Raw genomic sequence first — 26229 nt, 5'->3', positions numbered from 1 at the left:
GGGAAGTGGAACTACTGTTGAACCGTGTATTTGAAGTCAAGTTTCCGGATAGCTGGTAAATATGATAACAGATTTTCCCACATTTTGATCTGTAGATCCTGCAAGATCTTGTGGATGGAGATCTCAGCAGGCTCTGCCAATGTCTTCAGAATCTTAAGGATACCAAAAACTTTTGTTCTGGTGTCAGCATCCTGGCAAATATTGACCCTCAATGCCTTAAGAACATAAGAAATTGCCATGCTGGGTCAGACCAAGGGTCCATCAAGCCCAGCATCCTGTTTCCAACAGAGGCCAAAACCAGGCCACAAGAACCTGGCAATTACCCAAACACTAAGAAGAACCCATGCTACTGATGCAATTAATAGCAGTGGCTATTCCCTAAGTATAATTGATTAATAGCCATTAATGGACTTCTCCTCCAAGAACTTATCCAAACCTTTTTTGAACCCAGCTACACTGACTGCACTAACCACCTCCTCTGGCAACAAATTCCAGAGCTTTATTGTGCGCTGAGTGAAAAAGAATTTTCTCCAATTAGTCTTAAATGTGTTACTTGCTAACTTCATGGAATGCCCCCTAGTCCTTCTATTATTCGAAAGTGTAAATAACCGAGTCACATCTACTTGTTCAAGACCTCTCATGATCTTAAAGACCTCCATCATATCCCCCCTCAGCTGTCTCTTCTCCAAGCTGAACAGCCCTAACCTCTTCAGCCTTTCCTCATAGGGAAGCTGTTCCATCCCCTTTATCATTTTGGTTGCCCTTCTCTGTACCTTCTCCTTGCAACTATATCTTTTTTGAGATGCGGCGACCAGAATTGTACACAGTATTCAAGGTGCGGTCTCACAATGGAGCCTTGCCCATCTTTAGCATGAATTTGGCATAGCTGAGATCTTTTTGTAGAGAGGAATGCTCTGGGTGGTCAGGCGATAAGTCAGATAGGATCCCAGTGGACCCTGCCTCCTTTGATTCGTAGGGTGCACGCTGACCCAGAACCCTGATGAAGATGAAGGCAACTGGGGTTCTGTTCCAGGCTGCCTCAGATGGGAAAAGTCTCCTGGGTCATGGCCACTTAGGGCTTTCAACATACCTTCCAGGGAAGGCCATGATCCTCTACCGAAGGTGTGCAGAGTGGGAGCCCCTGAAGATCTTGGATCTGGGCCTTTAGATGGGACTCCATTGAGGGCTAACAGCTTAGTTAGAATTGGTTGTAATGTGCCTTCCTTTGAACTTTCCATCAAGGAGGAGAAAAAACTTCACAACTCAATTTGGTCTACAGATTGCTGTGTCTGCTGAACCAGTATTGAAAGAGAAACATTTTCTCCAGCACTAGAACAGGTTCATCCTCTTGCGAGTGGTGGCAGATTTTAGGATTTTGGTGCCCCTAGGCACTGTTAGTGCTGTCGCCCCTTTCTCCCCCCCCCCCCCCTCCCATCGAGGTTGGACAACAAGAAGCAGAAGGTCTAAGGCACAGTCCCCTAGTTTCCTGTGGGAGCTAAAGGGTAGATCCTATGGCAAAAATAAAAATTCTGATGCAAATTGGCAAACATTTCCATCTTTTATATTGCATTATAAAAATAAAGTAGTTTTACACTGATTTATTATTTATTTATTTACAATCACTTTAAAACTCAATATCAATAAACTCAATAAAACTCAATATCACAAAAGATCAATGCGGTTTACAAGCTTAAAAACAGATATAAAAAAGTTTAAAACAAGATAACATCTTGAGTTAGTATGCTACACTCTTCTGCAAATTACTCACTGAAACATAAATTCTATGTTACAATCCTGCCCGGGTGTCTATGATATTATACTTCTGAAATGCCTATGGATCAGCCATGTTTTTAAGTGTCTTAAACGCAGAAGTAGTTATTTATATTCTCAGCTTTTTTGGCATTTTGTTCCATAATATAGGCCCACCCACTGAGAGGGTACGATCTCTTAATTATTAGTATAATTTATTGTATTTTTATTTGGTGAAGAAACGTGATCTCAAGTTTGAATACAGGGAGCAGACTTCAGAGACTGGGAGAGGAAGGGAAGAGATTCAGGAATGGGGTGAGGAGTATGAGAAGGAAAGAGAACTAGGGATGGAGAAGATGGGAGATGAGAAAGATTAGGAACCTTGGATGGGGACGAGGAGGAAGAGAGGGAGGTTCTTGAATTGAGGAAGGGGAGGAGAGAGTAGGAATAGTTGGGGAGTGGATTCCAGGATCTAAGGAGAGAGGGAGAAGGAAGGAAGGGAGGTTCCAGGATCTGGGAGAGAGAATCCAAGATCAAGGGAAGGAGGATTTGAATTGCAGAGGGTGGAGAATTGAGGAGGAGATGTCCCTGCCATGCTCCGGTTCACCCGGCCATTGAAAAGAGTCTTCCAGAGGCCTGGCTAGTCTGGGATCAGGAAATAACAGGTGACACAGAAATTGGTACTTTTTGGCACAATAGGTAGGGAGGAACATTGAAAGCACTTCCCTGCAGAGCACATGAGGTCACCTGCACTCTCTGGTGGGTGAAACACTGAAACCAAAGGAGTGGAGTGGTTGAACTGTGCAACCTACACGGGTGCGATGATAGTGCCAAATGCGTGGTGCATGCCAATGGTACAGGAAGCATCAACACCATGTGAGGCAGTAGCACAAAATGACTGTGCAAGATGCTTCTGTGCCGTGTGCGCTGACTCTGCAGGATGCTTGGGAATTGATGATGCAGGCTGCTCAACGGTGCCATGCGATTTTTGTGCACCGGTTGTGCCAGAATCTACTTGGAAGAGAGACTTTTCTGAGGAGGAACAGCATTTCTTGTCAGGAACTTCAGAGACCCCGTGTGAGATGAAGTTAGAGAATGCGGCATAGCGCCAGAATGCCTTGGCAGCCCATGCCATTTAGATTTGCTCAACTCTGAGGCCCCTGATGACCCAGAGGGGCCTGAAGGTGGGGAAGACCGAAACAAAGAATCCTTAATTGAGCAAGAAGAGGATCGCTGCCTGTGCTTAAGGGCCCAGCGTAAATCAGCCGTCTGGCAAGCTCAGGTCTTCGGGGACATTCTTCAGTGATAACAGTTTGCCGCATCATGAACCAGGCTGAGACACTGATAACAGACTTCATGTCCATTTGAAAGAGTTATGGCTGGGTTGCACTGGCAGGATAGAAAGCACCCTGGGGTGTTGCCCTTACGTGGCATCTTTATTATCTTTTGTTTTTCTTTTTTTTTCTTTCTATATAGCACTGAAAAGTGGTGTTGTGGGGCTGCCAAGTCAGTGAAAGATGGGGGAAAAAATGAGTAAGAGAGAGAAGGTACACCTCCATGCAGTTGTGCGGACAAAAAGCGCCTGAGGAGACGCAGGAGGCACTGCTTGCACTGGAACTCCTGCACATGTTCAGCAGAGTGTAAAAACTCTGCAGAGCTAGGAGAAAGGGTCTTTTGGGTGCTGTCAGATGATATCATTCATGTTATGGCAAATTCAGATCTGCTTGTTGATGGAGAATAAATATCAATTTTTCATTGCTTTTTCCCTAATAATTGCTTGTCTCCAGTGCATTTTGGTGACGGATAATTAAACTTTAGTCCTCGTTCTCTTACGGATTATCACACGATGAGGTTTATGCTGGGACCAGACTAAATTATTTTATATCATAAAGGTTTCTGTAGAGATAAAAGCGCTATTAAGAGCAGGTGGGTCTCCAGGCGCACGTCAGAACTGCTTAGTTTGACCCGATGTGCCATACACATGTTTTTATGACATAATGGTGCCTTCCTGAATAAGGCATCAAACTTGTACTCAAGAACTGTCAAGTCTAGCTTATTTTCTTCTCTAGCTTTTCCAGCCTCTGAGTGCGTTCAGCGGAAGGAACACATTTGGCCGTGTGACGTGCGTGCTGCAATTGGTTGGACTCGGGGTGCTTAGAGTATGGCCATGGTCACAGCCCTGCTGAGAGAGGTTCGGGGCTGCTCACTCTTGCTCAGAAGCCTGGGGCGTGTTCCCAGGCAGTCAGTCATTGCTGCAGCTACAGGCAAGTACCTTCCCGTTCACAGAAGCCAGTACGTTAGTCTGTATTTCAAAGCATGTATTAGTGACTTGTAGACATTGTTCATGTCTTGCTTTCTTGTATCCAGGTTGCTTATTTCCTGTTAAGGGGCCATGCAATATAGGACCTTTCCTATTCTGTGTCTCTGGGGAAGTTGCTTAGTTCATCAGACCCCTATGTTCGTTGTTGCTCAGCGTGCTGCTTTCTGAACATTTGTAGAGTTGTGCTGGGGAGTTTCTGATTTCGCTGTAGCCTGAAATGCACTGTGAAGTCTCAAGGTTTTAACTGCCTTAGAGAAATTCCCTCAGCCCGCAAAGGTTGTAGATGCTTTCTTTGCTATTAACCTAACTTTAGGCCATTGTTATTAATCCAGTGCTAGTATTTTAATTTTGTTTCTAGTGCAGTCTCTGGTTTTTGGTAGCTTGCAGACTGCACAGAAATTGGAGTTGAACCCCAGAACTAGACTACTATATGACAGTGGCATGGAGTTAAATTATTTAGATGTTCCTGGGTTTTGTTCATGTTCAGTTGTTTTGTTACATCTGGCATTATGAAAGAAACTCCAGCAAAAAAACAAAACAATATTCTGAGCCAATATTATAAAGAGAACCAGAATATCACAATTCAGCTGTGCATGCAAGCAGACTGCACATTCTGCCATATAAGTAAAGAACCATGTATTCGGACTCTGCAGATCTTTCAGTCTATCCTCTGTGGCAGTGTTTGTTGCCACGTGATCACATCACAAGCCTGATGAACTTCAGTGTAGCCTTTTTAAGATTTCACATGTAGATACATTTATCATGTGCTCCTGTTTCTGTTCCCTGAAGGGATCCTGTTTTGACTGCAGATGGTACTGACAGTACATCAGCCTAAAATTCCGTCTGTCCCTGTGTGTGACCTAGCTTGGTTGGTGCTACTTTGCTGGCTCTGGCCTTTTCTAGCATGGCTCAGAAGTGCTCCAACCCCCCCCCCCCCCCCCCCCCCCCGTGGTGTGTGCAGGTTTCTAAGAAGTACTCCTAGAAGTGTTGGAGAAAAGTACAAAAGTCAGTGAAGATGTTCCCTTAAATGCTGTGCCCCCCAGCCCTTCACCCACCTTCTTCTGTAGCTGAGATCTACCGTTATTATAAAGTGTCCCAGTCTTTTTTTTTTTTTTTTTTTCCAAGTAATTTGGTATCATTTTCAAGTCTCACAATAGTCATCTTTTAAGAGGCTGATGCACAGTCTCCTGCAAGACTTTGTCATACTTTTCCTTTTGCAGGCAAGGGGCAGAGGTGGTATCAAACCAACAAGGCCTCCTACTATGATATGCACGAAGATGCATTCACCCACATGGAGGAGGACAACACAAAGGAAGCAGCAGGTGAAAAATATCACCCCCTGTATCCAAACCACATCCCCACCAATGCTTTCCAGAAAGCTCTGCTGACTGTTGGCTCTGCTATGATGTCCTTGTATGATCCTTACAGACATGGTAAGCTACAACCTTTGATTTCTGATCTATGGGTGTGTCAATTTTTTCCTCTCTATTTGATTACAATCCAGGCGTGTTGTACTCCAAACAGGTATTTTTCACTAGAATCCAACTTTTTGCATTATCTTGATCCTATTCCTGTACTGAGTCGCACACAGAATCCTCCCAGTGCCAGCCACTCTTGTTCTGCATTATATCCTGCTATTCAAGTATTGAGACCTATCATTACAGTTCTGACAAACCACTTTCATCCTAACATCACTGCCTGCTATTCCAGTATTGGAGATTGTGGCACCCTGAGCGGCCTTGGGATAGCCAGAGAACACACTTTAGGCTGGACTCTGGCAAAATCTTTCAGAAATGTCACCACGCTGTTATTCTTTGTAGTTTAACAAAACTAAATGCGAAAATATAACTTACAGTTCAGCAGTACTTTCTTTCCTTAAGCTTCCTGTTCCCTCCTGAACCCTGGCTAACTTTACTCTTTTTCCCAAGAACCTCCTCCCAAGACCAGGATTCCTTGCTGAATCAGATTTAAGGTCACCGAGCCAAATCTCTGGAGCCAGTCCTTTAAGGTGTTCTAGGGTGTTTTCCCTTCTATCCCTCCACATATCCCTCCCCCTCAGCTCAAGCTTGTCAGGTTGAGTGCTTGCCCTTAATAGGGATACAGCCTTGAAAACACAGACAGACCTATTTTCCTCCCCCCCCCCCCCCCCCCCCCTAGGCTGGGGCTATCCATCCTTCCTGGGTTTCCCTTTCCCTACCCAATCTGGAGAGTCAGTTAAGGGATCCCCTGCTTTGTTTCCTTTAACCTTGGGCAACCCAGCAATAAGCCAGGTCCAAAGCAGAAATCCTTGAGCTGCCACCATATGTAGCACCATGAGTGGCCTTGGGATAGCCAGAGAACAGACTTCAGGCTGAACTCTAGCAAAATCTTTCAGAAACATTTTTATTTGTTACCAAAACAAACAAAACAGTGCTGCTATTCTTCACAGTTCAACAAAACCACATGCAACAATACAACTTACAGTTTGGTAATATTCTTTCCTTGGGCTTCATTCTTTCCCCTGGTCCTCCTGGACTCTGGCTAATTATACTCCTTTCCCAGGGACCTATGCCCAGGATTCCCTGCTGAATCAGGTGTAAGGTGAGCCGGTCCTCTAAGGTTTGCTCCTGTATACCCCTTTATAGAGACCGATCCAGTTCTAATAGTCCACCTCTGCTATTCTAGGACCCAGTGCATTTTGAAGATAGGCTGTCAATTAGATTAAATTATGCAGTATTTTTGCCCTGGAGTCATGCATTCAGAGTTTACATTGAGACTTTGGAAGAATCCATCTTGCATGTTGGGTATTCAATCCAAAACAGTCCCTGAAGTAGTGAATTAACCAAGTGATTCCCTTGGGATTTTCAATCCACATAAAAATATAGTCTTCATTTTCTAGGGATCAAATTTCCTTGCTTCCTCTACCCTTTTTTGTTTTTTCCAGATATGATAGCAGTTCTTGGTGAGACAACAGGTCCTCTGGTACTACAGAACCTCCGAGATAGAATGAGGAATGATCCTGAGGGTAACCAGATACTACAGTGAGTTCTCTTCCTTCCCACACAGAGCATGCATGTTTGGGACAATATGCACATATACAGTCAAATGAACAAGACATTACTTAATACATCAGGGGAGGGGAGGATAACAATGGGGCAGAAGCAGGCCTGGATTTGTGCTAGGGCAGCAGAAATCTGGGGAGCAGCAGGCTGGCTGAAGATTTGCTGTCTTCTGTTTCCTGATATCCACTTTCTCCCTTCCAGGCAGCATGCAGAGAACAGGAGTGCCTGCAGCAGACCAAGCAAAGGGGGATCATTTTGGGGAGATTAGGAGAAGCTGAGTAGAGATCATTGGAGGGTGGAAAGAGAGGCTGGGAGATGAGAGGGGGATTGGCTGGGGGATGTATGTCTGTGGGTGAGAAATAGGGGACAATGGTAGGGGCAGTGTGTGTGTGTGTGTGTGTATGTTGGGTAGGATGTTAGAGAGGGGATGCAAGGAGGAGCAGAACCGGAGCATGGCAGGGACATCTCCTCCTCCTCCTCCTCCTCCTCAATTCTCCACCCTCTGCAAATTAAATCCTCCTTCCCTTGATCTTGGATTCTCTCTCCCAGATCCTAGAACCTCCCTTCCTTCCTTCTCCCTAGATCCTGGAATCCACTCCCCAACTCTTCCTACTCTCTCCTCCCCTTCCTCAATTCAAGAACCTCCCTCTCTCCATCTTCTTCCCCATCCAAGGTTCCTAATCTTTCTCATCTCCAATCTTCCCCATCCCTAGTTCTCTTTCCTTCTCATACTCCTCACCCCATTCCTGAATCTCTTCCCTTCCTCTCCCAGTCTCTGAAGTCTGTTCCCTGTATTCAAACTTGCAATCACGTTTCTTCATCCAATAAAAATACAATAAATTATACTAATAATTAAGAGATCGTACCCTCTCAGTGGGTGGGCCTATATTATGGAACAAAATGCTAGAAAAGCTGAGAATATAAATAACCACTTCTGTGTTTAAGACACTTAAAAACATGGCTGATCCATAGGCATTTCAGAAGTATAATATCATAGACACCCGGGCAGGATTGTAACATAGAATTTATGTTTCAGTGAGTAATTTGCAGAAGAGTGTAGCATACTAACTCAAGATGTTATCTTGTTTTTATTTTAAACTTTTATATATCTGTTTTTAAGCTTGTAAACCGCATTGATCTTTTGTGATATTGAGTTTTAAAAGTGATAATAAATAATAATCAGTGTAAAACTACTTTTATTTTTATAATGCAGTATAAAAGATGGGAATGTTTGCTAATTAGCATCAGAATTTTTTTTATTTTTGCCATTGGATCTACCCTTGAGCTGCCACAGGAAACTAGGGGACTGTGCCTTAGACCTTCTGCTTCTTATTGTCCAACTTCGGGGGCAGGGGAGAAAGGGGCGACAGCACTAACAGTGTCTAGGGATGCCAAAAATCCTCAGCCACTGGGCAGAAGCTCATTTAAGATCTGGTACTGATGATGGGCCAGTGGTATTTTGTTTGATTTATAGTGGCCCTGGCTTGTCTGGTCACTTCAGTGCCAGTAGCATCTTACAAGCTTGATGTCTACTACTGATGAAAAAGGAGGACCGAACTGGTTCCTAGGATTGGTACTGGCCACTGAAGCATAGCCAATCTGATGGTAAATTATACTCATTCAACTTACTTTTAACTTGCTGATAATTATTTTTGTCATTTCAAATTAGGCTGCACTTACTTATCTTTTAATTATAAAATATATTTGCTATGAGTGTTCTGTGCTAATGTACAGAATAGAATCATTTGTTAAAGCCCACAAGTCAGTCCTTGATGCTCTGCATCAGCTCTTCCTTGTTCCATTCTTGTGTGTAGGTCATGATTTTGGTTCTAAATCTGTACTCGAGGAGGTGAGTGCCATCTTTGTATTTAACTTCAGTTCCCTGTTCGTACCCGGATCAGCCCAGACTGCTGGGTTATGCCTCCCTACCAGCAGATGGAGACAGAGAAAAACTTGAAGGACACCCCTGTAAGTAGGATGCGCCATCTGCCAGCCCCTTCTGTATTTCTCTGTCTCCAGCAGATGAAGGTGGCAGAATCTGCAGTCCTGGCTAATTGACTCTAAACAAGACAAAAAAAAAAGAGCCGGGCCTCCTGAGGAGCAGAGTCATTTCTCCTCTGTGGTAGGCCTGCCATGTGCTTTGCCCTTCACTCCAGTGTACTAGAAGCCGCAGCCGGTGAGTGACTGGGGGTTATGTACCAGTGGGCCGTCCCTCCCCCCCTGGTCCAGAGACAACCGCGGGTTTTGCTATGGTGAGGCCAACGCGAATTAAAAAAAAAAATCGGAACGCGGCGTTTTGTCGACTGCTTCACCTAATGCAGGCCTAAAATCACAAGTGGGTCTCCTTTTAACAGAGAGAGGCCGCGGATCCAGATGTCCACATTGGAAATGCACAGGCTCCGTGAGCTGCCCGATGCAACTTTTGGCCGAGAATACATCCGGTTCTTGGATGTCAATGTGAGTTCTACATTTGGTGGTTGTCAAGGCATTAATATTGTATATAAAAGATAATAAATGATGTTAATAACATTTTATTTAACAGAAAGTAGCTGTATGCAATTGACACACTTTTTTTTTAAAAGAGTTTGAACCCTCAAAATAGTGACAACATGCGACCAGAGCCGGTGCTAGCTTCTGTGCCATCCTGTGCATAGAGTCCATGCTGCCACACCGCCCCCTCCTCTGCAGCGGTGCAGGCAGCCCTCTGTTTCTTCGGCTGCCGGAAGAAGATATGAGCTCATATCCTATTCTGGGGGCCGAAGAAGGAGAGAGCACCGCCGACTGGCCATCCCGCCGCTGCTCCGTGCAATTGCACAGTTTGCACGCCCGGTCGCGCTGGACCTGCATGCGACTATCCTTGCAAAACGTCTACTGACATTCAGAAATTAATGGCCCCATGGAGGATGAGAAGTGGTGCAACCAATTTTTTTTTTTTTTTTTTCCTTTAAAGCCGTTAATGAAAAGGACTTGGAAGAGCTTTTCAGGTTGGTATAGATCTGTAAAATTGTTTTTAACGCCCTGCAAATATTCTATTGGTGGAGGCTGCAGAGCTGGTTGCTGTTAGCAAATCTATTTATTTATTTATTTATTTAATTAAAAGTTTTTATATACCGAGGTATAGCTAGCAGCCTTCACTCCGGTTTACATGTACAACAACCTAATAGGAACATCCAAATAACTTAATACAACCAAAAAACTTCAAACAATTATAACAGGGTAATCTGTGATCTAACCATGTAATTTATAACTTTAAAATGTTCTGTGTCAAAGCCCTAGTGGTTCCATTGTATATCCGATAGAGGTTATGCATTGGATCTGTTATGTTATGTGAGATTAGCCAATACCATCTTTGAATGTTTGGCTGAATAATCATGTTTTGAGCTCTTTTGTAAATGACTTAATGTTGCCTAGTGAACTCAAGTGTTCTGGTAGTGAGTTCCATAGTTTCGGACCGGCGATGGATACGGCTCTGTTCCTTGTGTTGGAAAGCTTGGCTAATGGGAGTGATAGTATTTCTAGTTGTAATTTACATGCTGTTCTAGTTGCACGTTGCTGTCTGTGTATATGTATGACATTGTCAAGGGCTGTGTTATCTGCTTTGCAAATTGTGTTGGGTAGGTGAGACATAGTAAGTTTTTGATATTTTTCACTAGTGGTATGTTTATAAGGTATCTGTGTCTTATCTGATGAGGTGTGTTTGTTGTCGCCATCTTTGGTATGTCTGAGTTTGGTTGATGTTTTTATTTTCAGCTGGTGTGATCTAGTTGAGCGTAGGAGGAGTGTTGGTGGATGATGTTGGATATATATAGGAGCTGTAAGAGATCAATCGGAAAGCTTGGTTAGGTTAGGATGAATGCTGAAGGGATGAATTCTGATGAGATTCAGATGCGTGTTGGGAGTATGCTTTGGTGAGATCAGGATAAGTGCTGGAGTATTCTTGATGAGATCAGGGTGCGAGCTGTGGAGTAAGCTTGATGAGGTCCTGATGAGTGCAGTAAGGTGTTTGCTGCGATTTCTGATGGGTGAGGTTTGATTGATGAGAACCGGTAGTGTGCTGGAGTACGCTTAATGATATCAGGGTGGGTGCTGAGTGATGAAGTTTGAAGTGGTCCTGATGTGTACTGGAGTATGCTTAGAGGGATCAGGAAGAGTGCTGGAGAGTGCCCGCTGAGGTCGGTATGAGTGCAGGAAGGTGTGATTGCTGGCTGTGACTGAATGGATGTTTGGATGAATGTCGAGGAGGTTTTTTGAATGTTGGTGCTATGACGCATGAGGCGGTGATGGTAGAGTTGACTGCGACGGAGAGAGGCCCCCGTCCTGGTTCCTGGGGCTCTCCCAAGGGGTGCGCTAAGGGGCAGGCCCAGCGCGCAACGCTGGAGGGCGGTGCAGTGGTTTAAAGATCTCCTCTGAGCCCTCTGATTGGCCTAGTGCCTCTCGGGGCGCGGCACTCACCGCGTTGTTGTGTCTGCTGCTTCCTCTTTTTTTCTGTTTCTTGTTTCTGTTTCTAATGAAGTCCAACATTATCAGATGAAGCCCAGAAACTGAGGAAAGAGTTGCTACCTTTTTAACTATCTCACTTGTAAAGTAACTGCCCAAATTCAAAAGTAACTAGTGCATTGGATCTCAAACTAGCTCAGTTGTTTAGAATATTCAGAATTAATATGCATGGAATTTGTATACATTTTGCTCTCATAACTGGGTTAATTTGCATACAGACCTATTTGGAGACTTGAATGACTGAAGTACGATTCACTAGGAAGAAACGCCACTTAATCCTCCCTCATGTTCCTCAGTAGAAATCACTCAGAATGTATCCCAGGTTTCAGAGCAGGAGATGTGGTTAGTGCAGTTAGTGTAGCTGTGTTTAAAAAAGGATTGGATAAGTTCTTGGAGGAGAAGTCCATTACCTGCTATTAATTAAGTTGACTTAGATAATAACCACTGCTATTACTAGCAACGGTTCTTATGGCCTGGATTGGCCACGGTTGGAAACAGGATACTGGGCTTGATGGACCCTTGGTCTGACCCAATATGGCATGTTCTTATGTTCTTACTATGTTAACCCTATGTAATGAACCTTATTAGAACACACATGTTTCTGTCCCTCAATAAAGCCTGACTGTAATTCTTTTTTAATTTGCAGAAAGTTTCCCCAGACACTCGGATGCCTGTTAAGTTTGTGGATAATGAGGAGCTGGCCTATGTGATCCAGCGATATCGAGAGGTTCATGACCTCATGCACACACTTCTGGGAATGCCCACCAACATGCTGGGTGAGTCAGGGGAATCCAAGCTGGCCAAAGAAAATTACTTAAGGGTCAGCACTGAGAGAGTATGTTTCTCAAAAGCTAAGTATAGAAACAACTGGGAAAACACTTGTTAAAAATGGGATCCTTACTGGTAAATAAAAAAGAAATATTCCATGTAAGTACCCGGATCAGCCCAGACTCCTGGGCTTTACCTCCCCTCCAGCAGGCGGAGACAGAGAAATTTTTGTGGACTCTGTCGTATACCCCTGAGGTGCCACCGAGAGTCTGTAAGTATTCTTTTGTCTCCAGCAGGTGGAAGAGGTGCTTTCCTTGAGCCTGGTGGTTTCTGTCAGGATTTAGGTTTTTGGTTTGCGAATTTAATAGTCCTGATTGTTAGAAAAAGGTCAGGTTTTGGTCTTTATCCTAGGTTCCCCTTTTTTCAGCCTCCCCAGGGGGTTGTCAGGTCCTGGTGGGGCCATCCCTCCTGGTAATAGAGACTTAGGAGCAGAGTGTTGAGGACCCTGTAACTGCCCACTGAGGGTGATCCCGGGTCTCACCTTCAGTCAGACCTCGCACAGGTTAAAACAAAAAAAAAAGGGGTACTGTGTTTTTAAATTCTCCTGCTCTGCCGGCCTAGCCTTCTCTCTGCGAGTGCGTAGCGTGCGATCGGCTACAGACCACGGACACCTCCTGATCAGGTAATTCTTTGTTTTTCGCCACTCCTCTCTCCTGCCGGGCTAAATTTAGGCTGCTGCTCATGCTGCGTGGTGCAGCCTGTGCCACGTGCGGCAGCGCGCACGACTCTCCCATGCCGGCATTTGCACGGGGTGTTTGTTGGGGGGAGAGAGGTCTTCGGGGGTCACTGCACCGGCGAAATTGAGGGGCAGTGACTCGCGATTGGGGCTGGGGTCCCGGTTTTGTCACGGCAGACCCCGGATCCGTTCCTGCTCAGCGCGGGAACGGAGGCCATTTTGAGGACTTTTAGAGAGCAGGAGAGAGCTGCTATGGGGGAAGGGCTTCCCCCCCTCCCCCGTTGTCTCCACGGCCTACTGCGCCTGGGAAGACCGGCTTGGATGGGGCTGCAGAGGATTCTGTAGGGGGCGACGAGGGGGACGACTCCGAAGGGTCGTCTTCGTCATTCACCTCCTGATTTTGTGCTTTTAATGCACAAGGCTTTCAAGGCTCGCAAGGCTGTTAAGTCTCAGGGGCCCAAGGCAGCTCCGTAAGGCACCTGCGTCAGCAGGGCCTGGGGATGGGTCCTCTTCGGCCCGAAAGCGGGTTCAGGCGCCGAAGTTCAGCAGCGCCGAAGGAGAAGCATCTGCTTCGGTCCGTGGTCTGTCTGGGAGACAGCAACTCGTCGGATGAGGGGGAGTCTCTGCCACAGGCTCCTGATCAGGGTCCGGAGGGGGATCCGGATACCCAGCCCCAACCAACCAAGCACATGGGCTCACCTCCAGTGGAGGGTGATGACCCCAAGGTGGCTCGCTTGTTCCGGAAAGATGAATTGGGACCCCTTATCCTGGAGGAACTGGGAATTGAGGTCCCTCAGGAAGATTCCAGGTTTGGTGCTACTATGGATCCAGTGATGCTGGGACTCCGAGGTCCGGCGCGGTCTTTCCCATTCCACTTATCAGTGTCCGACCTTTTATTTAAGGAGTGGGACAGTCCTGATCTGGTTTTGAAGGTAAGTCGGGCTATGGATAAAAGTTGTACCTGCTCCCAGAGGGCACACTGGATCTTCTTAGGGTGCCGAAGATGGACGCTGCCATCTCAGCAGTGACGAAGAAGTCGACTATCCCGGTGACAGGAGCCACAGCCTTGAAGGACTTGCAGGACCACAAGTTGGAGGTCCAACTCAAGAAGATTTTCGAGGTGTCAGCTCTCAGTGTCCAGGCCGCCATATGCAGCAGTTTCGCACAGCGGTCCAGCCTCTGCTGGGTCCAGGATTTACAGGCATCCGTGGCACTTTTCTGACGCCCAGGCACAGCGGGCCGGACGGTTGGAGGCCACGGGGGCTTACAGTGCGGACACACTTTATGATCTTTTGCGGGCCTCTGGGAGGACGAAGGTCTCAGCGCGTCTATTCCTATGGTTGCGGAATTGGTCAGCAGATGTATCCTCCAAAGCGCATTTGAGTTCTCTACCCTTCAAGGGGAGACTACTGTTCGGGCAGCAGTTGGAGGATATGATAAAATCGCTGGGGAGAACAAGGTCCACAAGCTGCCAGAGGACAGGCCAAGGACGAGAGGCTCCTTTCCTCAGCGGGCGAGATTTTGGGGAAATCGACATTTTCGCTCCTCCCAGTCCACTGGTTCGTCTTTTCGTCAAGGGCAAAGCCGCCAAAATTCATGGAACCAGTCCTTTCGGGGCCGGCGGCCCTCCAGGGAAGGAGCCCCCCAGTCTCATGGGGGTCCCAAGTCCTCTCAATGAAGTGTGGCCGGTTCACTCCTCTGTTCCAAGAATTGGGGGCAGGCTGTCCTTATTCGTGGAGGAGAGGGCCACTGTAACATCGGATCAATGGGTCCTAAGCATAATCGAACACGGCTACACTTTAGATTTTGCCTGTCCGATCCATGACCGCTACATGGATGCCCATGCTCTTACCGTCAAAAGCGGCGAGCGGTACAAGACACCCTACAACGCTTACAGGATCTCAGTGCCATCGTTCTGGTTCCTACAGGAGAACTCAGGCGCAGACGTTACTCAATCTATTTCGTTGTGTTGAAAAAGGAAAGCACGTTTCGCTCCATTCTTGATTTGAAGAAGGTCAATTGGACACTGAAGGTGCCTCGTTTTCAGATGGAAACTGTGCACAAGGGAGAGTTTCTAGCGTCATTGGACCTGACGGAAGCGTACTTACACATCCCCATACATCCGGATCATCAGAAATACCTACGGTTTGCGATCCTCGGACAACATTTCCAATTGTGTGCACTTCCGTTCAGCCTAGCAACGGTGCCCAGGGTTTTCACCAAGGTGATTGTGGTAGTAGCAGCGGCCCTGCGGCGTGAGGGCATACTGGTGCATCTCTACCTGGACGATTGGCTGATTCGCGCAAAGTCGGAAGACCTGTGCAGGGGGGGCGGTCTAGAGGGCGCTGCAGAGGTTGACCTCCTTAGGCTGGGTGGTCAATCCCGACAAGAGCCATTTGGTTCCTTCCCAGTCATTGGAGTTTCTAGGGGCCAGGTTCAATAAGGTCTTGGGCAAGGTTTTTCTTACAGAAGAGAGGCTATCCAAGTTGATTACCCAGGTGGAGTTATTCAGGTCCATGCTGCGGCCAGGGCCTGGGATTACTTACAGGTTCTGGGTTCGATGGCTTCCACGCTCGAGCTGGTCCCATGGGCTTTTGCACATATGCGTCCTCTTTAATCAGCGTTGCTCTCCCGCTGGGGTTCACTTTCCCAGCAGTTTCAACTTCGCTTACTGCTGACAGACTTAGCGCGTTCCAGTCTACATTGGTGGCTTTGTTCAGACTAATTGTGTCAGGGAGTGGACTTGGAAATTCCCACATGGATTGTAGTCACTACCGACGCCAGCCTCTCCGGATGGGGGGGGCAGTGTGTCTGGGATTAGCGGTGCAAGGGCAATGGACAAAGACTGAATCCTCCTGGTCGATCAATTGTTTGGAGACCAGGGCGGTTCGGCTGGCATTACAGGCCCTTCTCCCCTTAGTAGAGGGGCAGTCCAACAATGCCACAGCTGTAGCTTACATCAATCGTCAGGGAGGAACCAGGAGCCGTCCTGTGGCAGCGGAAGCACGGTTGTTGATTACCTGGGCGGAGCAACACCTTTACAAAATTGCGGCCTCCCACATCACCGGGGTGGACAATGTGCAGGCCGATTTTTCTCAGTCGGAACCAGTTGGATCCAGGGGAGTGGGAACTCTCCGATGAGGCTTTTCGTCTTCTGTACAAGCGTTAGACCATGCCCTCCATGGATCTCATGGCGATGTACCGCAATGTCAAGGCTCCTCGATTCTTCAGTCGGCGACAAGAACCGGGAGCAGAAGGAGTAGATGCTCTGGTCCTGCCTTGGCCAAGGGACGTTCTGTTGTACGTCTTTCCGCTGAGGCCGTTGGTCAGAAAAGTGCTGCGCCGCTTTGAAGTTCACCCAGGCACAGTGATTCTAGTGGCTCCGGAATGGCCACGGCGCCCGTGGTTTGCGGATCTTCTGACTCTAGCAATCGACGGTCCGCTAAGGTTTCATCCGTCCCCGACTCTTCTGCGTAAGGGCCCCGTCTGTTTCAGCGAGGTAGATCACTTCTGTCTAGCGGCATGACTTTTGAAATGCAGAGGTTGAGAACGAGGGGTTACTCTCCTGCGGTTATCGCCGCGCTCTTGCAATCCCGTAAAACCTCTACCTCCAGAGCCTACGTTAGAGTTTGGGGAGTGTTTGGATCGTAACATTCGTCCTTCCAGGGCCTCAATTCCGGAGGTTCTGGAATTTCTATAGGCGGGATAAGGGTTTGGCCTTTAATTACCTGCGAGTTCAAGTGGCGGCGTTAGGTTGTTTTTGAGGTAAGGTGCAGGGGGGTGCGCTGGCTTCGCATCCCGATATGGCTAGGTTTCTGAGAGGTGTTAAGCACGTGCGCCCTCTGATTCGAAATCCCTGCTCTTCCTGGAAACTTAATTTGGTTCTCTGTGCCCTTTGTACGGCTCCTTATGAACCCCTGAAGCGGGCGACTCTGAAGGACCTCACTTTGAAAATCGTGTTTCTAGTAGATGTTGCATCGGCGAGGCGTTTTTCAGAGCTCCAGGCTTTATCTTGCAGAGAGCCTTTCTTAAGAATTTCTGAAGCAGGTGTTTCATTACGAATGGTTCCCTCCTTTCTCCCGAAGGTGGTCTCTGCTTTTCATTTGAATCAGTTAGTGCAGCTTCCTTCCTTTGCGGGTCTTGGCTTCTCTATACCAGAGGCCAGGGATTTGCGGAAGCTGGATGTAAAGAGGGTGTTACGTTACTTGGAGGTTACGAACAGTTTTCGTCTTTCGGACCATCTGTTTGTCTTATGGAGTGGACCCAGAAGGGGTCATAAAGCTTCTAAGGCCACTATCGCACGTTAGCTAAAGGATGCTATTGTTTCGGCATACCTTGTGCAGGGTCGTCCGATTCCGGTCGGGCTTAAGGCTCATTCAACGTGTTCGGAATTGACTTCATGGCTGAATACCAACAAGGTCGCGCTGCAAGAGATTTGTAGGGCGGCTACCTGGAAATCTACTCATACTTTCGCTAGACATTATGGACTTGATGTCCGGGCACCAGAGCCCGGTTCATTCGGAGCTAGTGTCCTCCGAGCGGGACTCTCACAGTCCCATCCTAGTTAGGGAAGCTTGGGTACATCCCAGAAGTCTGGGCTGATCTGGGTACGTACAGGGAAAGGAAAATTGGTTCTTACCTGCTAATTTTCGTTCCTGTAGTACCATGGATCAGCCCAGAGTCCCACCCAGGGAGAGTCCGCTCAGCCGGTGGTTAGTGAATCATTTTGCTGTAAGTTAATTAATGCCCCCTTTTTCAGGGTAAGGATTTTGGGCATAGTTTGGTTTTCGTCAGTTACATGTTTTTCATTACCTCTGCTCTTCGGGGGGAGGTTGTTCAGGAAAAGTTGTGAATTTTTATTATCATTCTGCTTGGGTACAGTGGAATACTGGCAAGACTCTAGGTGGCACCTCAGGGGTATATGACTGAGTCCACAAAAATTTCTCTGTCTCCGCCTGCTGGAGGGGAGGTAAAATCCAGGAGTCTGGGCTGATCAGTGGTACTACAGAAACGAAAATTAGCAGGTAGGAACAAATTTTCCTTTCCCATACTTTTATCACATTGGAGAGTTTGATAGTAAATTTAAAGTACAGTATTTGTAAAAAGCTGTTACTAGTAATTTAGTGAAAACCATGGAATTCTTATTTGTAATTCCCAGAGCCCATACAGAATTTTCCCTCAGTTTACCTACATGCTTATCATCTGATCGAGCCTCATAGCATGCACACCATTCTTGTTTCGTCTGCTCTATCATCAAGGAGAACATTTTTTTTTTCAAGTTAAAAAATGTGGATATATGTTGTAATTTATATTTTATTATTTTTACATACAATTACAGATTTTATTATTTTTTTGCCTGCAATTACAGATTTGTAGTTGCACTTTTCCATTCCCTAAGAAGTGCACAGGGTTTGTATGAGTCATCTCTTCTTCTCACTGGTGCATCCAGTGGATCTTGGATTTGCTTCCTAGTTGCAAATATTCCAGCACCTTCATGAGACACAAATGCCAGCAAAGGGAGAGAGAACTTTTACTGACCTTACAATATTCTTCTGCACTTAGACCTCTGAGCTCATTTTTGCACCTTGTTTCCATAGGGGAGGTAGTGGTGAAGTGGTTTGAGGCCATTCAGACTGGCCTTCCCATGTGCATTCTAGGAGCGACTTTTGGACCTCTGCGTCTGAATGCCAAGTGAGTACCTCCTTTTGTATGTACAGAAGTGGTGGGGCACATCTAGATTCAGTGCCCGGATCACACCTCCAGTATCTAAACCCTTCTCCCCCTTGCCACTTTTACTCCTATATTGCTTGTGAAGATTAAAGTTGATCATTTGTGATATCATTGGATAGCTCAAGTGAGAGAGAAGATGGCTTGTTTAAAAAAAAATAATAATAATTTCTGTAGAACAAAAGACCCTAAGAGAAAATGTTGAATTAGCCAGTGCTAAAATCTATAGTAATATTGTATATGTTTTTTTGGCCTGGCCAGCCTTTGTCTTTTAAGACCTTATGGAATTTTTTTTTTTTTACTGAAAAAGCCCTTAACCAGATCCTACTTTATTGCTCATGGTTGTGTGGGGACCTCAAAGCTGAGTTGCCCTGGCCTTTGTTCCCAGCATCTAGAGATTCTTCCGGCCCCCCCCCCCCCTCCCATAGTAGCCCAAAAGTGGCCGTAGTAGTCTTCTGACTGAACAGCTTTGATTGCAGTTCTCACCCAATCTCTGTACCTAGGAGGTGGTCAGTGGGTATTGCCATATCGGAAACTCCTTGTCTTCCAGACCTTGTGAGCAGGAACTGGATCTGTACCCATGTTGGATGTATGCTGTATGTTTGTACACGTTTGACCCCTTAGAGGACTGATGGGAGGATATGGATTTATAATTTTATTGAATGTGGTTTTATGGAAGATATTTGGTTTTAGGTATGATTTTTATAGGTGTAATCCATGTCATATAATTTGTGATCCATGATGTGTAGCTGTTTTATGTGTTTTAGATTGCTATAGTATGTTGTTTTATATTTTATTATGTGTATTTGTTTATAAACTACCATGATCTATGGAACAGGCGGTTAAGAAATGATTTTAAATAAATAAGTATGGGTAATGTTTGATCTATGGGGGGGGGGCAGCAGATGTAAGACTATTTTGTAAAAGTGAGGTCTTTTTTGTTTTTATGGGATTAAATGTATTGATATTGTGACTTCTAATTTTGTTAACAGTCTATAGGTGGGATTAGTAGTCCTGGGGAATTGTAGCGCAGAATTGGGGAATTGTAGCGCAGAAAATAGCAGAGGAGACCCTAGCATGCCACGAACGGAGCGAGCGAAGATGAAGGCCCCGGTGAGAGTGTGTGTGTGTGTGTGAGTGAGAGGGAGAGGGGTGTGAGAGAGAGAGCAGGAGGTGAACAGGAAGGGGGTGAGAGAGAGCAAGGGAGGTGGGGGGGATGCTTGAATGTGGGTGCCAGAGAAAGGGAGTCTATATGAGGAGATTGTGAAGGAGTGTGTATGTGTGTGAGAGATTGGGAGCTCATGTGTATGAAAAAGGGATCGTGTGTATGTGAGGGTGCTATCCTGTGTGAAGGGATTGTGTATGTGTGAGACAGAGCCTGTGTGAAGGGGTGCATGAGAGAGAGACATAGGTAGCCTGTGTGAAGGTGTATTTGTGAGAGAGAAAGGGATTTTGTGTAGGTGTGTATGCAAGAGAAGAGGGACCCTGTATGAGGGGGATGTGTGTGCGCGCACGAGAGTGAGGGAGCCTGTATGAGTGTGTGTGTATGTGTACAAGAGAGAGGGAGCCTATGTGAGGGGCAGTACTGAGAATGGGGTCAAACTCTCTGGGACTCAAAATAGAGTGGAAGGGGTTGAGCCTAGAGGTGGAGGGGAGAGATACTGGCAGGTGGAGGAGTTGGGGCCTGAGAGGGCAAAGTGGCCAGGGGAATAGGGAGAGCGAGTGGAAGGGACAATCTTACAGTGAATTTCTAGGGAAATTCTGCTCAAAATATTTAAAATTCTGTATCTTTAAAAGTAATAACTTTTTTCTGTATTAATTTAAAATGTAAATACTTAGACTGTCATGTAAATTTTGTTATTTTGACCAATAAAATTCTGCAAAAGTTTTTGTGCGCAGAATTCCCCCAGGAGTAGATTAGGAAGTATACCAATAAAGAATCACATAAGCTAGGTGGCGGCTGAGCTGTTAAACTGGCCTGCATATGTGCCATATTAAGATCACTGTATATGCTCAAAGAGAATGTTTGATCTATTTTTTTTCTTCTTTTAAGAAAGTTATGAAACTTCCTATCGTGTGCAACAAAGTGATTATGAAAATTTAGAAAAGTCTAATTTAACCTTTTTTACTTTCCAGTGCCACCGTGATGATAGATTTTAAACCATATGCCCTAAGCATTTTTCTGCTAGGCACAGAGTGGGAGAAACACTTTAGAGCAGTATGACTAATACTATGGGAGTGGAGGTGCCAGACGCCCTGCATTGCATGTGTTGTATTTCACAATGGAAAGTAACATACAATTTGGTTTCCAGGAGGCTGCAGGTGCTGATGATGGAGCTGCTGCCCTGGGTGATTCAGTGTGGACGTAATTCCCAATTCGTGATGAATGTCTACTATGAGAAACGTTGGGAGCAAACCATGGAGTCCCTGCGGGAAGAGCTTGGAATTACACCACCTCCCATAATTAAAGTGTGAATACTTTCTTATCACCACCTTTGTAGGATTTCCAGTGCCCAATTACAGGGGCTGCTATGTGCACCAGGACAGAACAATGCAATTTTTTAAAATTTCCAGCTATAATTTTCTATGTGTACAACCTGTCTGTGCCACTGACGCTAGCCAACTGGGGCCTTGAGTTAGCTTTGAGCAGTCATAGCAGGAATAAGAAAGATAGAACAGTAATGGGAGGAGGTTTTAATAGGATTAGACTGAGGATACAAAACTGGAACCAATGAGGCATAAAACCAAAGAAATATAAGCTCAAAACAATTGAATAACCTTCAGGCAATAGGTCTGAAGTGTGTAAGTATGTGGTAAGAGTTCAAAGAGCTAAATGGGTGGGTATTATATTCTTTGAAACTGCAGTTTCTTCTGGGTCCCATCTGAACAATTTGCAAATTGGGATAGATATTTTTTCTTACCCAGGGACGGTAACTCTCTCATACCGGCATATAGGCGCGTATGTATGCTGGCTCGCACCAAAGGACACAGTCTTTTTATAACATATACGCGCATGATATAAAAAAGGCTGAATGCGCAATTCTATATGGATGCACGCATGTGCTTGCAAATGTTGCCTCTACCGCGTAAGTGGAGAGATTTTAGTAGATACGCGCACTGACGCAATTACCAGTTCATCCAGGTAATAGATAGGATTCCCTAACCCCCTAGCTAAATAGCCTCCCTTTTACCCTGTTAGCTCCGACCCCCTAAAACGCCGCTGATGAGCCTAGATTTTTTTATTTTACTACTTACACTCCATAGCAGAAGTAAAATTACACGGTAGTGTACCCCGGCCCATGCTTGTGCACATAAGCTTATGCGCTGGATTCATTGAGAAATTCTGGAATTCCCACACCGCCTCTTTTTATTTAATTTTTTTTTTTTGGAAAAAAAATTTTGTGCGAATGTGTGTGCTTTTTAAAATCAGCATGGCACTCTCTGGCCTGACTTCTCCGTGTATCTCCCAGCTTTGGCACATGTGGGGCTTTTGAAATTCATTTCTAAGTGTAGACCATATATTTCCATCAGTAAGAAGGCTAAATTAGCCATGCTCTGGTATGACATCAGGATGAAAAGAAAAGAATAGATGCCTGTAGTCTAAAATTAATCCTTTATTGAAGTGGAGACACAAGGGTAGCCCAACTCTGGCCGAGTTTCGCCGTCACAAAACGGCTGCCTCAGGGGCTTAAATCAATCTTCTTGAGTTCATCAATCATAATAAATGAAAGATGATCGTATAGAGCACTATATGATCTCTTATACTGCTCCGTCTTACAACGCAGCGATCTGTCAAAGAACAAATAATACTGCAACTAAGGGCCCTGAGGCAGCCGTTTTGTGACGGCGAAACTCGGCCAGAGTCGGGCTACCCTTGTGTCTCCACTTCAATAAAGGATTAATTTTAGACTACAGGCATCTATTCTTTTCTTTTCATCCTGACGGCTGTTATAGATCGCCTTCCTTTGTGCTTTTTGGGTCCTGGTATGACATCATACATAGGCACTGAATGGCTTGTCTCTCCAAGCTAGTAGACCTTTGAGCTCTACTGAGCATGTGTGGGAATCCCTGTGCAGGAGCAGCCTCAGAGTCTCTGCAATGTATTTTTATTTGTGCTACAGCACAGACATGTACTTTTGTCTTTCATCTCAATTTTTTCTTTATTTTCTTCATTCAACTTTCTAATTGGCTTGTTGCTTTAGCTGCACCCACAAAAGCACTTTTAATTGCTACTTTAAAAAAAAAAATCTTAAGAACTATTTTTCTTCCCTCATAGAAGATTGTTCTAGAACATGTCATTTACAAAGAAATCCATATCAAAATAGAGACGAGGACTAAAATATAAACATGAAATCATCAATGTACCAAATGTAGGAACAGAAGTCTGTGTAATGGAGTTTCAGCAAGCTGGTAAAACATCTGGCTCATAAAGAAATGGGTGGGAACTACATTCATAAAGGCCAACACCAGTCTTTTCGATCATTAACTCCAAAGGTCCATTTTTTAATTTTTTGCTGCACCAAGTGTTTATAATATTTTCTGTGTTTCACCAAACGTAATGTGTCTGTGACCAAATCCTGAACAACACTACAGTCCTAAAAGTCAATGTCCAACCCATCTATCCTGATAACAGCTGGTGTTTCGTTGGCCTAGTGCATAAGAGGAACATTTTCTCGAGATTTATCTTAAAACAGTGATCAGCATTGGGTAGTTTTCTCTTTTGTTGTGGATTACTATAAATGTGAGCAAGGCAAGTAGTGGATTCAAGGTTTATGCCTGTGGACAGATAATGTCCATTACTGGCAGACACAATTTGTCATCAATGTCTGGATCTGGATCATGACTAGCCAAACTGTCCTCACTGCAGAATGATGTTGCCTCATTCCCAGTAGTGCAGAATCGCAAAAATTGAGACCTTCCGTGAGTCTATGAAGATCAAAGCAAATCCTACTAAGGGTGCAGCATCTTTGATTTCATCTGCTGGTATCTCCTCCAAAACCCCTCCATTGCTCCAACCAAGGCCTCTCAAGAGGGTCGACTATGTTGCATCAAAGGCAAAATACAAAAGATCAAAAGAAATATCCCCTTGCGAAGGAGCACCTGAGTGCATCTATGCCATTGTCCTGTTCGATGCATGGTGCATTGAAGTGCCCACCCCAAGCCACATCAGAGTGCACAGTGTGTCAGACTATAAAAAGAAGAGAGAGTCCATCAGTGGTGCATCAAAGCACAAACAACTCGAGGACTGCAGTTTTAGCTGATGCACCAGACATCTCTTCGATGAGTACTGGCTCTAGACGGCCGCCTTCAAAGTATTTTTCTTCCTTTTCCCTTCATAGTTTTAAAAGAGCGAGGAAAGAGAGGCACACCTTGGAATTTCCATAACATCCTGACTCAGAAATCCTAAAATTTGCTCTACCTGTACATATGTATACAAGACTTATACTCATTCAGAGAATTCATAACAGTACCCACCGGCCTTCACCAGACCTTACCAGTTTTCACAATTTTTGGTTCAAGGATTCTGCCTTGATGTGCCAGACCTCAGTTGTTTGGTTATTCCCCTATAGTCTACTACTAAGCCTTCTCTTTTGCAAGAGCCAATTGTGGTGCCAGAGAAGGATGCTTCTCCAGTCGCTGAGCAAAGGGTTCCATTTTCTTTGGAACTATCTGAAATCGTGAAGAACTTTCCATCAATATCAACTGTCTGTTTTTCTACCTCAGTCGATGTGTGGCAGGGGTAGGCAACCTTTTTGAAGTAGTGTGCTAAGATTTAAATTTGAGGGCGGTGGGGAGGTAGATAACTCTGGTTCTCGAGTGCCACAAGTTGATCAGCACCCTGATCTGCCAGATTCCTCTCACACAACTCTTGAATATTAATTTTAATTGACAATTTTCAGTTAACATATTTAAGAGTTATGTAAAAATGATTTAAACTATTTTTTCACTTAAAAACAAAATTATAAAAAGGAGAAGAGAAAAATCTCACTCCCTCCCCCTCCTCACCAATACACACCCCCTGTTAGGAAAACAGTACAGGCCAGGCTGCTATAGATCCCTACACAGAAACTACAGGCTAGCTACCAAAATATTTCATTTCAGTCATACATGCGGAGATTCACCAAATACAGAATAAAGTGACCATATAAAAAGTATAAACAGAAATAAGCAGACAAAAACTGAATTGGAAACTGCAACAAGCCAAACTCTGTATACAATACAACTATGGAAAAACAGAAACATTACCATGCCTCATAAAATAACAAAATTAATAAATATAAAACAGAATATTTTTTTATTTAAAAACTTTTCTATACCGTCGCTAAGTTATAAACCATCGCAATGGTTTACAAATAGGCACATAGACTAAGGTTAGTAAATCTAGGATATCGTACATTCTAACAGGTGCCAATAAAGTTCGGTTACAATTTCATAAATAAAATCATTATTTGAGTAATGTTGGTCAAGTCCAGGTATATTATTGAGTTACTATCTCTTTGAGATATTACTTCTTAAATGTAGGATTGAGTAAATTGAGAATAGTAAAACCATTGAGAATAGTAAAACCATACCAATAAAAAGAATAAATATTTCAAAACAGCTGCCGAACAAACTACCATTAAAAACTCATATACAAAATTTTTTCCATTTTTCAAACATTAATAAAATATTTCAAAACAGCAGACATATCAAATAACACCCAATAAAACTTCTAAGGTTAAAAAACCAAAAACCTGCTTTCATATCTGGGAACTTTTGATTGCCAGTCAACCTAAGATTGCCATAAATTAGTTGGGGGTAGGTGAGGGTGCACACAAGCTTTCTCCTGTCTCTAACATATACAAAGTCTCCAACACATGCATGAGCATGCGTGCACACGCACACTCACACTCTGTCTCCTCCACCACATGCAATTACACACACGCTCGCTGTCTCCTCCACCACATGCAATCATTCACATGCTCTCTCCCATAGGCAGTTGCACACATAACACTCTCTCCCTCATGCAGTCATACATACCCATGCTCTCTTATACATACAAGCAGACACTCACTCACACATACACAACCAGGGCTTAGGCCTCTTCCTTTGCCACCAGCGAGATAGGGTCCGCTGGTGGCTGCTGGCTCCTTCCGCTATCTTTGGCTGCCATGGGATGGACTCTGTGGTGGCCTGCCTCAGTCTTCAGCTATGAGCTGGATGAGGTCTGCGGGCGGCTACTGGGTTTTCTGTTTTTCTGCCGTGGCAGCCTGACAGATCATGGGGAGGGCAGCAGCAGCAGGAGTCGCATTAATCAAACATCTCCTGCTGCTGCAGGGGTGGTCTCGCGATAAGAGCTGTGAGACTGGCCCTGCAGCAGCAAATGACTTTTGATTATATGCGACTCCTGC

At 45.1% G+C, this 26229-nt stretch overlaps 1 protein-coding gene across 4 annotated transcripts in view; it reads left to right on the top strand.

The window, feature by feature from the left end:
• COQ4 (coenzyme Q4) overlaps positions 1–25081 on the top strand; it is a 37726-nt gene extending 12645 nt beyond the window's left edge. For all 4 annotated transcript variants that reach the window (XM_029611976.1, XM_029611975.1, XM_029611972.1 and 1 more), the window contains exons 2-8: positions 3819–4013; positions 5290–5502; positions 6993–7089; positions 9465–9567; positions 12254–12383; positions 18709–18802; positions 21151–25081. In XM_029611976.1, coding sequence (XP_029467836.1) covers positions 3911–4013; positions 5290–5502; positions 6993–7089; positions 9465–9567; positions 12254–12383; positions 18709–18802; positions 21151–21313 — 903 coding nt within the window. In that variant the 5' untranslated portion in view covers positions 3819–3910 and the 3' untranslated portion in view covers positions 21314–25081. The remainder of the gene's footprint in view (positions 1–3818; positions 4014–5289; positions 5503–6992; positions 7090–9464; positions 9568–12253; positions 12384–18708; positions 18803–21150) is intronic.
• Positions 25082–26229: the final 1148 nt, after the last annotated feature.

The sequence above is a fragment of the Rhinatrema bivittatum genome, chromosome 8 (genome assembly GCF_901001135.1).
Source record: "Rhinatrema bivittatum chromosome 8, aRhiBiv1.1, whole genome shotgun sequence".
NCBI lineage: Eukaryota > Metazoa > Chordata > Amphibia > Gymnophiona > Rhinatrematidae > Rhinatrema > Rhinatrema bivittatum.
The sequence above is the reverse complement of the archived record's forward strand: the minus strand, read 5'-3'. Positions and strand labels throughout refer to the sequence as shown.